The sequence below is a fragment of the Neodiprion virginianus genome, chromosome 2 (genome assembly GCF_021901495.1).
Source record: "Neodiprion virginianus isolate iyNeoVirg1 chromosome 2, iyNeoVirg1.1, whole genome shotgun sequence".
NCBI classification, from domain to species: domain Eukaryota; kingdom Metazoa; phylum Arthropoda; class Insecta; order Hymenoptera; family Diprionidae; genus Neodiprion; species Neodiprion virginianus.
Window position 1 is genome coordinate 1,641,230 of NC_060878.1, and position 13,792 is coordinate 1,655,021.

The 13,792-nt window shown below is 37.2% G+C and overlaps 1 protein-coding gene across 3 annotated transcripts in view; it reads left to right on the forward strand.

Moving 5' to 3' along the window:
• LOC124296897 (uncharacterized) overlaps window positions 1–13,792 on the forward strand; it is a 66,186-nt gene that overhangs the window by 43,346 nt on the left and 9,048 nt on the right. For 2 of the 3 annotated variants that reach the window (XM_046747302.1, XM_046747303.1), the window contains 2 exons: window positions 4,431–4,770; window positions 5,873–8,761. In XM_046747302.1, the coding sequence (XP_046603258.1) occupies window positions 4,431–4,770; window positions 5,873–6,004 (472 nt within the window). In that variant the 3' untranslated portion in view covers window positions 6,005–8,761. Of the gene's footprint in view, window positions 1–4,430; window positions 4,874–5,872; window positions 8,762–13,792 lie in introns of those variants that run through there. The other variant, XR_006906471.1, reaches the window with a different exon arrangement.

Genomic DNA, 13,792 nt, shown 5'->3' on the forward strand with positions numbered 1-13,792 from the left:
AAAGAGCCCCGGCGATGATAATTATACGACGGCAAGGTCGGGCTCGCGGCCTGTGTCAACATCCGCACCCAGCGGTTGCGTAACCATCAGCAACCCAACGACGACGTCGGGAACAACAGATAACCCCATCGAAATCGACTCGTCGCGTCAATCTTCTTTCACGAACTTCCTGTCGCTTTACAGCCGCGCTTCTCATCGACGTCTTCTCGACGATGTCAGTGTAACAATAACGCGAACAATTTTCCTCACGACAAATGCAGCTGTGAGCTGAGACTTCCGGATTATGAAACTCTGGAACCCAGCTACACCGGTAACAATCAGAACTGAATACAGTCGCCTCTTATCAGGAACGCCCGAGTCTCTGCAGGGAATCAATAGTCTCTGACTATTTCGGAGTCGACGTTATTCGACGAATTCGATAGCAGCTTCGTAGACTCGAATGCGTATTCTTTATAAAGTTTAGTGATTGGCGTTCTTTCCCGATCTCGAAAACTAGAATCGAAATGGTGCTATACGACTCGTGATCATTATCATTGAATGAAAATGAGGATGAAGTTAGGGACGTTACTGTGACAATGCTTGTTTAGGAAACATCGTTATTTGGCACCTTTAGAATTCTCTGAAATTTAGTAAACCATAATAAAGAAAACATGGTCGTAATTTGGAAAGTCAACTTCTTGGAAGTCATTCTAAAATTTTATAACAACGAGGGTTTATCTGATGTTTCCTTGTGTTAACGTTACCAACTTCACATTCGTGAATGAAAAGCTTCCAAGACGTCGTGTCTGAAATCCGTTACCAATTGGCATAGCGGACGTTCGGCGCAGGAGAGTTGGTAAACAAGTATAAACACGGCGATGAGTTAACTAACAAAAAGCCAGATCATACCCTGCCCACCACTTATACCTATACCTAATGTACTGTATTCGCGTGAGTCATTTTCCAGCCAGTCTCGTATAACCGTTCGTTCGTTCGTTCGGAATTTGCGCTGTTCATGTGCCTGGCCCACGCACTTGTGGTATATTAATATAAGCAAGGCTCTAGTTGTTCGAGAAACGGTGAAACGAATGGCCTGACCTCGACCTGGACTACTCGCGTCCTCCGGCACCACATACGGGACGAGGGGTTTTCAGGGTGTCGATGAGTTAACGTTTCCAATTCCCAATCCACTCACGAGGTCTTCGGAAGGTCGGAGGGGTTCCAAAGCTTTTGAACGTCCCGATTTTCAAACGGTCACATCGCTGATCGAAACTTTTTCTCGAATTTGGGACGTTCCAATCGAGCGTCGCGACGTTGCGACGAGCCGAAGCTGATGCTGCGTCACGGTGGGGGCGAATGAGGAGAAGGGGAACCAGTGAGTTAGGAATAGAATATCGGCGAGGAACCGAGGACAGAGGAGGAACTCCGTCCATCCCCAAGCCCACGCAACGGCGCATCGGCGCGACGGAGTCCAGTTCGTACGCGAGTTGGCATCAAGTGCGCATCTGTCCGATAAGGGAACACCTTCGTCGTGCCTTAGAACCATTCGGACAATAATTTACGGTGTCGCGGAGAATCACTTCGGTCGATTGACTTTCCTTGCACTAATTCGTTTTAATTCACGTGTCAAGAGTCAAGAGTATACCTGTACTATCGGTTTGGAGCGAATGCAGAGGTACCATTGCAGGCAGATGTTGGTACTATCTTGTGTTGGTACACCCTTAGCATCGTGCCGCGTTTTTTGACTTCGCAATTTGAAAGTACTTCGTACATCCAATTCTCTCGGGAGTGGCTTGAGTGTGATTAACTTCTACACCTGTGCATTCTCGACTCCTGTTCATGCGCGCTGTTGCTTTTCTTTGGTGTTTCGGTACAGCCGGAATCCCGAAATAACGTCTCGACACCGAGTTGTTGTAACGTTAACGAACTCTGACTCCACGATTCTGCTGCTGATGGTCCGTTCCTACGTTGTAGATGATGATGACGATGATGAGGATGATAATGCACCTTCTCAGTTCGCTTCTTCAATAAAATCCTGCACTATCTACTATCGGGGTGCAGTTTTCTGGTCATCTTGATATGCAGCGACGACACGTTTACGGGGTTATTACCCCAGTTATCCTTTAATCAACCCTACAGTCACAAACTACATTGCTGATCCCTCCGTCACATATCATTCGTTTAACCCGAAATGAAAACTACGGCTACTCATGGCGGCCACGTCTATTATGTGCTCAAGATACCCAAGGGGTGGGACGATCACAATGACAGGTAGATATTATTACAACCGAGCAATGCAGTCTTGCAGAGTCGGAACCCTTCGGTTCTGCGATGTTTACTTTACGCTTGATGCGATTAACCTACTTTTCGTGTTGCGAATCTAAACGGGTTGTTCACGCAGTCCCCGAAGACCCGAGTGTAAAGTAGCGATGGTCTGATCTGCGGAGACGTGTAATAAAAACTGATGGCTTCGCAACGCAAATACACACGGAGCACGTTATTGTAAAATGACATTCGTAGGATAGTCAGGATCGCTGACTTTGTAATGGTTTTATACTTTCAAATCGAACGTGGCTGAAGTTAGTTACGATACTATATCGAAACGTTGAGACAAAAATTGCTATCTCGCACCTTTAGAATAACTCAATAAGTCGAATTCACAAAATCTGAGTTTGTTCATGCTTTACATCATCTGTTTCCTAAATTTTAGGTAATCCTCTTAAAGTTTCAAAATAACGAGTTTTTCTAAACACTCATCGTTACAATAACGATCAAAACGTCATCTTGATCGATTCAACCAGTTTCATGGGTCATATTGTAATCATTTATCATTCAACCTGCAGCTTTAAAATCAAATTATACTGCTTCTATATCGGAGAATCATTTGATACATAATTCTGTCTTCTTGGTGTCTCACATTCTCGACAAAGTAGATAAAACAAATGTTTCCGACACGTCTAACATCATTACTGTTACATTTCTGGCTGTTACCACTGGTTTCAACTTCTTACGAATAGCAAGAGCCCGTTTTCCTCTTGGCTCACTGGAATAAGCGCTTTTTAACGACCCTTTTTGGCACAAAGTGTTGTACAGTAGTACCAGCTGCGAGCAGTTACGGTGCAACTAGTGTTTGATACAGATCTATGTATACTCAAATCAGTTGATCCTTTAAAAAATTTCACTTGCGAAACGACTTGGCTAAAGATTGGCAACCCAGAAAGAGTAAAAGAGAGAGAGAGAGAGCACATCACCGTGCACATGAAAAATTGTAAAACGCAGCTGCGAACGAGGTGACGCGAGAGGCGGGAATACCGTTAAAAACTAAAGGCAAAAAAAAAAAAAAATTTGCCACAAGATGTTGATATCCAAGGATTGAGTTACAATCGTGATGCGTGCTGGAAGCTTTGCCAGTTGGATACAGTCCAATTTGACCGCGTGGCGTAAGAGTTTCGTAACATTGAAGATACTTTATATTAGCCAGTCGCTCCACTACTGACCGTCGGATCCGTGACAAATGTTGATCGAAAATCAACTATAACGAACTATAACTCGAAATGTTTGGAACACTGTGCCGAAAGGATTAAATAATGTAAATCAGACTAAAAACAGTTCGAGGTTCTTCTTGGGGGCCATTCAAGTGTAATAGCTAGCGCTTTTTTTCACTCCCATCCATAGCGATGACGATTTGTAACGTTTGCTTGCTTTGCCCACTACTGTTTTTTAACGTTACATATTGCTTTTTGTCAGTTTATTGGAAAATCGATTCGCTACCTGGGAATGTCGGAAACACCATTCATAGTCACATCCTGATCAATTTCTTCCTACCTTATTAAATATTGAGTATTAAATACATCATGGGTTGTCTTTCATCTTAAACGCATGAAATAAACGTTATATTTATCAAGATATTATTATCGAGCAATGCATGCATTATTAACAGCCTCTTTTTGAAGAATATCATTTGTTATTATTCTCAGGCGAAAAAATACGCTCTTGTATTGGTGTAATAATATTTTCGAAATTAAAACTTCAGTTTTTCAACAAAATATAGATAGTACTTTATAAATAATATACGTTAATGTTAGCTAACGCTTGCGTGTAATGTCTACTACTATTGGGTAATATTCGATAACGTTTCTCAAAATAGCTAATACTTGAATGGTCCCTCGTACTAGTTAGTGTTAAAAAAAAAAGGAAAAAAAAAAACGAACAGACCCGAGCGTGAATTCGAAACCTGGCGTTGAGTTCGGCACAACATCGTCGGCGTCCCCTCGGTGTCTCCAATTAACGCGCTACGAGCCAATTAGACCTTGGACAACGATCAATGGAGAGCGAACATATTTTACGGTGCAACGTCAGCAGCCTTGCATATTTGACCTGTTTTTTACTTAGCTCCAGATCGTTAATACCATGTAATTTTCACGGGGATCCTCGTTTTTCGTGTTTTCCAGCACCGACAGCGGCTGGGACAACCCTTTCAGGCCGGACGGCGACCTCTCGAGGGAGGCCGACGAGATCGTCGAGCTCATCAAAGGCGGGAAACCGATCACTCCGACTCCTGGACAGAACGCACCGGCACTTCCCGGAGTCGAGACCACGACCCCTGTTTCGGCGGCTGCTCCGGCTGCCAACGGTGACCTCGACTCGGGTGCGAACACGATTCTGAACTCGACCGTCGCCAATCAGCAAACCTCTCCGAGGCTCAATCAGGGGAACGGTAATGCTGCCCATGTCACGCCGAATAAGGGATCTGCTCCGAACTCGAACAATCAGAATGCCGCGCACAAGAAGGTATCTTTTTTACCATGATTTATTTAATTTTTCATTTTCTCTCTTAAACTAACAATAAAATATCCTAATATACGTACACTTATACTTACAATATACTATGGAGGTAATTTAATAAATTAGTTATTCGTAACATAAATTACAGTTATTTGATAAATTATTAATGGTCAATTATTTATAAAAATGTAATGTAACAATATGTAATATAAAATCGCTACGGCGTCTTTTTTTCTAACCCGTTTTCAATTAACCATTCCTACAGCTTTTTTATAACACTTTTCGAACTGTATCATCGTTACTCGGTCAACGGTCGCATTCAAAAATTTAAAACTGAAATTGGAACGTTCAAAATTGCGGATATGCTGATTGGTGCGTGTTTAAGATGTCGAACAGTTTTTAAGAAAATTAATATACCGTGGTCTTTTGGAATCATATTTATTTATTTTTTTTTCATCTAGGAGTAAAATTATCGTATTTAAAATTGAAAATTGTATATTCTGTCGCACTGTTTAAGGGGATCAGTATGACTACTTTTAAAAAAAACATATTCTTACAGTCCAAAATCGACTCATTTCTTAATCAAAGTTCATTACAAAAAAAAAAAAAAAAATTGTATCATAATGATTTTTCCACACCAATTGCCCAATTTATCCTTTCGATGCTTCATTATATCCTTCGATGAATCATTCGTTCCTCATCGTACGTATGTGCAGAATTAGAAAAAACATATTTCAACCAAGTTATTTGAAAAATAGTGAATCCTTCTGTTTTATATATAATTTAGACAATTGTTCATAACTACTCGCACGATGTTTTGTTTCAATTCAAAACCCTACATTCAAACGATAAGGAACGGTTCAACGAAGGACATTAGATATCAGAAGAATGAATTGGGTTACGTATGTAAAAAAATCTTTACGACGCTCATACATTTCTCCCTCAAAAATAACGTTCTCGATATAAAATGAACTTAATTTTATCAAGAAGTAACGTCGATTTTTAAACTGTATTAAATTTATAGCTGGTCACCTTATAATCAAGTTCTCTACGAATTGTACAGTGTACTTCAAAATCGATGCGCAACTAAATCAACTGATCTTTGCAGGTGGCGACAAGCGTCAACGCGGCGACGGTTGAGGTGGGTCGAGTTACGGCCCAGGGTCCCGGGGATGCGTCGCAGGTCGAGCATGTCACCCTGAAAAAGAAACCCAAGTGTAAATGCTGCGTGCTGCAGTAGGAAGGAGGAGGAAGAGGAGGAGGATGAAGGAGGAGAAGAGTTACGCACGGCCAACGACGACGACGAGGACGAGGACGAGGACGAGGACGAGGAATAAGGCGAATACGACGATGGAACTCGATTCGATAATGAAAATCACGTCGGCTCACGTCCGGCTCTCGACTCTTTTCTGTATATCTCTGTCCGTTATCTCGACACCGGCGCACCGACATTGTTACACGTATATCCACCTACCTGCAGATGAGGCTCGGTACACGCCGACATTTCCCGCATCGTCTCGTCTCTCATGCGCGGGCAACCCTCTCCGATCGATCTTTCTCGACTGGGCTTCGATATATGCTTTACATAATACATATTATACATACATGCCTGTATATACAATTTTAACGAGGAATCTGGAAGAATAGTTTTGCACCCATTTTACTTTTTCTCTATTTGGGCAAAAAGTCCTCGAGTTTAAGGAGGAATTAGCTGTAAGAAATATCCCTGTTTATCTTCGGATTTTCATAACGTAACAGCACAAATTTCTTTTATAATCCAAAATTGAGAAATTTGTTTCTGAAATTCAACTTGTTGGATTGTTCGCGAACAAGAGAAAAAGACAACAATCCTACAGCGATGCTGAAACTTTCAATAATCAACGGAATACGATATCGTTCCCAAAACATCTGTTCAAAGTCGCATGAAAATGTGAACAAAAAATGAAAAATACAAAAAAAAAAAACAATCGCCGGTTCTGTAAAATAATATCAACATCGATAATTGTCCAAGTTCCGTATAATTTTGATTTCTCCGCCCTGAGTTTATGCGCAACCATTTATAAATAACTCCGGTATATGGATAAAAATGACAAGGGAAGGAAAAAATAATGACGCAGTCTTTATAATCCGGTGATGCGGTGTAAAGAACCCTAAGGTGGACCGAGTCGAAATTTGCATCTTACGAAAGTCACGATCCCTTCATTAGCCTCTGAATTCAAGGAATGCAATATGTGAAAAATTGCCATTTATACGGTTGAATAACGCCTGGCTGCACCCTGTACGCCAGATCGTAAAATCTGTTGTTTATCCACACGCTGCACGATGGAAAGGTTTTGAAGTAAACTCGTACTATTATACGTATATGCATAAGTTGATTACCGATCCTTTGATAATTGGATTAAACAATGAAATCAGGACAGGTCAGTGTTGCGGAATTAGCGATGGTGACAGGCTTGACGAGACTCGTCCGTGTAATCCAATTACGATAATGGCAATAGAGGAGAACCTCTCTGCATAACTCAATCCCAGCATCGTTTTTGCCGGTCTGCATTGCCTAAGTTGAAAAATAATCCAATTACGCCAGACGAAAAGAGGAGAGCGAGAGAGCGAGAAAGGGAGAAAGAGAGAGATGATTTGAATAATTCAATCAATTTACTCCCGAATTTTCGATAAGCAACGATCCTCGAAAAATTACTGCGGTACATGACGACGAGTAATTGTTGTGTTCGGGTTCCGGTGTTAGAGGACCAATGTTTTACAGAGCTCTGTCGAAATTCGGTAACCGATCGAAAACGATTAGCAGACATATTCCGCTTGAAATTCCGTATCGCATAGTTATCGATAACGATAAAAATAGTCGGTGAGAAATATAATTTAAAGAGAGAAGAAAAAAAAAAAAAAATTCATACGCCAAGTTGATATCGTCGTCAAGTTACGGGCCTTTTTAATTCAGTTTTGACAAATCATCTGTACACGCTTCACAAAAGCGAACTGTGAAGCGAATAAGTATAGAGACATAAATAGAGATATATTAAAAGTCGGAAAAATTAATCCGCAGGCAGAACTGCTGACACGCTGCATATCCTATTAATTGTATACACTTATATACTTTAAGTTTATGACAAATGTTTGTTTATTATTATTACTATTATTATTATTATTATTATCATTATTGTTAATGAATCTATTATAATTATTATACAATAACGAGTCTATTTACAATACCGTTTAAATTTTCTTATTTTTCTTTCATCCCTTCCCCGTATTTCGCGCATCACAATTGCATTGCGTTATTATTATTATATATATATATATTGCTTTTACTTATACTTTACTACTTTTTTTTTACCGCTTTACCAAGGTCTCGATGAATTTACAAGAGAGATTACGACAATTTTATCATGTAACAAATTTTTATCATAAATAATTTCAAGATTACTGCGGCGAAGATTTTCTGCCAATTACAAACCGAGTAACGTGTATTTGGTATTATCGTTTCTATCCTCCGAATTATATACATATTTAGATTTCTTTATTTTTTTCATTATTTACAATCACGCAGTAACGGTGTACAGGAGCAGGCATCAGATCATCCTAGAATCTAAATATCCATTAGAATTAATATTTAAGATTCTGCGCTTTATCGTGATATTATCTAGTATTATACATATTTTGTAAAACAAGTCAGCGTGATATTTATTTCCTTCTTATTGTTGCGATTCGATATATGATACGGGCCCGAGAAAATGCGAGCTGAAAAAAAAAGTAGTCGAAAGAAAATTGAAAAGTTGTACGTAACGATAATAATAACAGCAACAACAACAATATTAATAATAATAATAATTTGTAACAATGATTCGGACCAGAAAAAGAGAGAGACGCGACGATTGCAGCGCATAATAAAGAGACATGTCACGGGAAGCAAAAAGTCGAAGCGTATGGAGGAAAAAAAAAGAAAAATATTTCGATAAGAAAGTGATGAATGTAACGAAAATATGAAAACAGAAACTATTTGATAAGATCAAAATGAATAAAATTGAAATGACAAGGGTAATATATATATATATATATATATATATATATATATATATATATATTACATATATTATATATATTATATATAATAAATTGTAGATACAGAGTGGTAGCTACAGCTTTTATGCTTATATAACAACTGAATAAAAATTTTCATATGAATATAAGTGAATATTATATTACTAGGTATATTTTATTTTTATTATTATTATTATTATTATTATTATTATTATTACGAGAAGAATAATTGTACCTATATTATACCCGCAGCTGCGAGTCGACGATGAACATAGAATTATGTTTTCGTCGCGAATAATTTTTACGAATACCTAACGATTAATTGTACACATTTAGGGGCTATCGTAATACAAGTATTCGCGCGTATAATGCATGTGTACTTTTATGTATACACACACACACACACACACACACATACACACACATTTCTGTGTTTTTTTTAAATCTGTTTCTATCATCCACCAAAATTTTGCGTGAAATTGATGGTAATGAAAATACAGCTACCGGAAACCTTTTACATTATTATTATTATTATTATTAATATTGTTATTATTACTGCTATCGTTGTTATTATTTGTAAATAATTATAAATGTATAAATAAAACACATAGTATATATATGTATGTATATAATATTATATATATATATACATTATATACTTTAATTCGGTTCTATTTTTTGTTATTGTTTTTAGTCCGTGCACTAATAGCAACAACAACAACAACAACAATAATAATAATAATAATAATAATTTTATTATTATTATTGTACGTCTATTCAATCCCTATATAATTATACTATCGATACTGCTGCCCATGCACAAATTATTGTTAAACAAAGGCATATTGAATGCATAACATGTGTACATATTATTATACCCCGGATGCGATTGAATTATTAATGACACAAGAAGTTTCTCGAAGAAAAAAAACAAATTCAACAATTGCTTCGTGTCAATTTCATTTCATGTATTATGTGTACATGTATACATGTGTAATGTAGCTGTTGTACGACTGCATGTCTTCTTAGATACTACTACATATATATTTATTTTTATTGTATAGTGCAGAGTATGAGGACAAAAAGGGTGTTTTTTTTTCGTTTTTTCTTATCATCATTATCATTAATTTTCTTACATAATTCTTTCATCGTTTCTCTTCTGTAGAAAGAAGATAAAAAAAATGTTATCCAAATAGTTTTATCGACGTACGCCACGCAGATTATTCTTTTTAAAATTTATTTCTGTTTTTAATCTGTTATAAATGATATACCTAATAAAGTATACAAATTATTTAAGTATTTAAACACGATATTCTATACTACACTTCTATGCTGTCTTTACTTTATCCGCACGTATTGAAAAAATAGATAAAAAGGAAAGAATCTCGGAGTAACAAAGTCCTACAACAAGTGTTTTATCTTAAGCGTGTTATTAATTAGGGCCGTTCCTTTTCAGCAATAATTTTTTACCAGTGATTTTTTAGCGTCTTCACTTGAAAATAAATCTGTAATTGCAAAATCTGAAACGCCGGATGTATCATTGCTTTTTTTATTCTTTCTTATTGTCGTGTAATTTAGGCTCGTAGCCAAACTACGTTCCATGTATTAATTTATGGGAAAAGAGAATCGCCAACCTCACGAAATTTGGATTCGAATATGCTGCACGCGGGCTTAATATTAAATTAAAGTTAAATTTTTTCAAAAAATATTAATAAACCAATTTAATCAACGACGTGTATAGTAAACTTTGAGAAATGACTAATGAAACATTTTGTATAAAATTTATTTTAGAGTCAATTAGGTGTAATGTAAACATATAGATATAATTTAGATATAATATAATTCTGCTATCCAATATCAAATAAATTCGCGATATTTTGACTACGTAGAGAGATGACGACTTGCGGGATATGAGGAAAATTTCGAAAAATGAAAATAATTAACCGCATGTGGAGTACGGAAAATCAAATGATTAATCGAATGAATATATGTATTATAATAGAAAGTTTAGTACCATCTGCACGCTATAAATTACATACCTATACGTATATAATACTTGCTGTGCCATACAATCGGTGCAGGACTCGCATACTCGTGTACGTACAATACAATATTTTTAATATATATTGATTGTATTATATTATATAATAACGCGTATATAGTTTTTGTTACAACCCGATTAGATGGTATAAAATTTGCAAACGGGGGAAAAAATGATGGAAGGTGAAGATGAAGATAAAAGAAGAAGAAGAAAAAACAACATCCGAAGAAATCGAACCCACCTGCGTTGACACGATGGAAATTAATATTAACAGTATAATTTGTCGAATTAGCCAACAACTCGTAAAACGATGGAATTGTATTATATCCACCATTTACGATATTAATTAATTCTGTATCTACGTGATTGGTTTTCATTATGATTAGTAAATATGATTCCTCTACGCGGCGCGGCGTGCTAAAAAGCCGTGCTTAAAATCGCGCGTATTTTATTCCGTCATGATTATAAATAATGTTGATTTTACACACCCACGTGACATTCGTAACATTATACTACACTTAAATCATTATACCGTTTTGTAATTCGACGGTTAATATTTAATTGAATGTTAGTTGATTTTAAATGCATGCGATGAGATATATTATACATAGGTATATATTTTCGTGATATTAACGACGATGGCGATGATGATGATAATAATAATATTATTAATAATAGTAACAGTCATAGTCATAAAAATATTTCGAAAATACATTGCCGTATTATTATTATTATTATTATTATTATCATTATTATTATTATTATTATTATGTACGCATATTACTTAGGGACGTATGTAAATACAATCATGCGTACACACTTATAAAAATAGTAGATATTATATCACACACCATACGCACGAATTTCTTCCAACTGCGTCCAAACCACGATACTAATAATAACTGTTGAACCTGCTGAGCTTCAGAGATATATTAAAAGAACTAAAAGAAGATGAAAAAAAAAATAAAATAAAAGTAACAATAATGAAACTATTAAATGTCTTGTTAAATTTTACTTCTTTTATTGAAACCAAATCCGTAATCCTCTTGAATTTCAATAGCCGCGAACGCGGTATATAACTTAAGACACGTGCGAAAAATGGCATAAACGAACAAACGAATGCAAGGGGAAAAAGTGAGGCTCGTTATGCAAACTTTCGAATTTACGGCACAACGTTAGATTTAACAGTTTATCATAACGTACAGGTATTACGTGTGACTGAGTTATTCAATTCTATATATCAGTGACGGGTGTGTAATTCAACTTACATGCAGCATGGAAGATACGTTATAAGCATTAAACCGGTATAGAAACCTGGGGCAATAATTATATCGGCAAACTGAAGTACGTATACGATGGGTTGCTACTTCGGAAATTTCGCCCCTTCTCCAATGGTTGTTCTAAAAAAGAAATTTCAACGCGAAACCGAGATATACGCAGACGGTCTCTGAAATGTTCTAATGAATGTTGGGCAATATGTTGTTAAACTGTCACCGAATTCCCTCGCACTGCTCGCCCTCCTACGTCTATTTCAAATTAGGTACGTACGTTAGTATCATATTGCGCGATCCTGCATGAAACGCAGTGACCAAATAATTTAAATAACAATGCGTCGATTATGTGAAGATGATTTCTCGATTTTTAAAAATGAACGTTACCAGTGGATGTAACCGAGTTATTCGGTAGATTGGTATGAAAATAAAAAGAAACGTGTATTAGGAAAGTAGCGGATATCGCAAACGTTCAATTCTGTTATCTTGTACTTGTTTGTTATCTACTTTTTCTCTCTTATTAAGGAGAGAATGCCAGCAAATCATCAAGCGAATCGTTGCCGCATGTCGAGTTTTTTTTTCCTCAATTCCCCGCAGTTGAAATCATTGGAGTTCGGTAATAGTTAACGACAGGTTGATAAATAAATCAACTAAGTATCTAGTTATATACGTATTACATGTATACCTATACATCTGCATGCCTGAAATGCGTGATAAAAACACTGTGGGCCGTATGGATCGATCCTTGTTCGCACGTCCATAAACCGCGAGATTTCTACCAGCACTTATACCAAAGCAGGCAAGGCTGCAGAATGGCCTGGAGTATCACACGTGTTTACTCGATCTTCAATGGCCAATGCCTACAATGACATCAGAATTCGGAACTCCCAAGGTATTCGCACCTGTTTATCAATCCCTCCCCCCACCGCGGAGGACTCAATTACACGGAAATGCCTCGAGAGGTGCGGTAATTGCACAGGAATTTCGATCATTCTTGAGTGAAAATAATCTGTATTCGATGTGTGGAAAAAAGGATGAATTACCAGCGAGTTATAAGCGTTTGATTCCAGAGGTCCTCGATATTACTGCAACGACTTCTTCTACGGCTGCCGAATTTTTGTTGCCCGTATCTTTTTCCAGATCTTTCGAATACCCGGCATTTTTCTCGTAAGTACGGGATGCTATATTAACTCTATTCGATGCTCCGCGGGAGAGTCTTGAAAGATGGTATCAACGATCACCGTGCATATGTATGTACCGAGATAGATTCTTGCCCTGAAAAGGTCCGTTACGCGATGACAACGACGTTGACCTTTGCGCGTTGCTTGATGCACCGAGGACGATAAATAAGAAACGTCAAACGGAGAAAACCGATCGGGTGTTGTAGGTGTGGAAAAGTCAAGGAACGGCTGCCTCCTTCATTCGTAATTGGCAATTGTGTAGACACGCGGATAGTGCACGATACGACATACTGCAAATCGCAAAGAAAAATTGAATAAAATTTGTAACACTGAAGAAGAAACCGAATTCCGGCCGATAATTAGAGGATCTGTGTAAATGGAGACCAAAGTTTCTATTTCAGGATATATTATTATGTATTGCGTCGACAAATATTGAACATATGTAACCTTATATTGGAAGGGTTCACCAGTGTGGCATAATT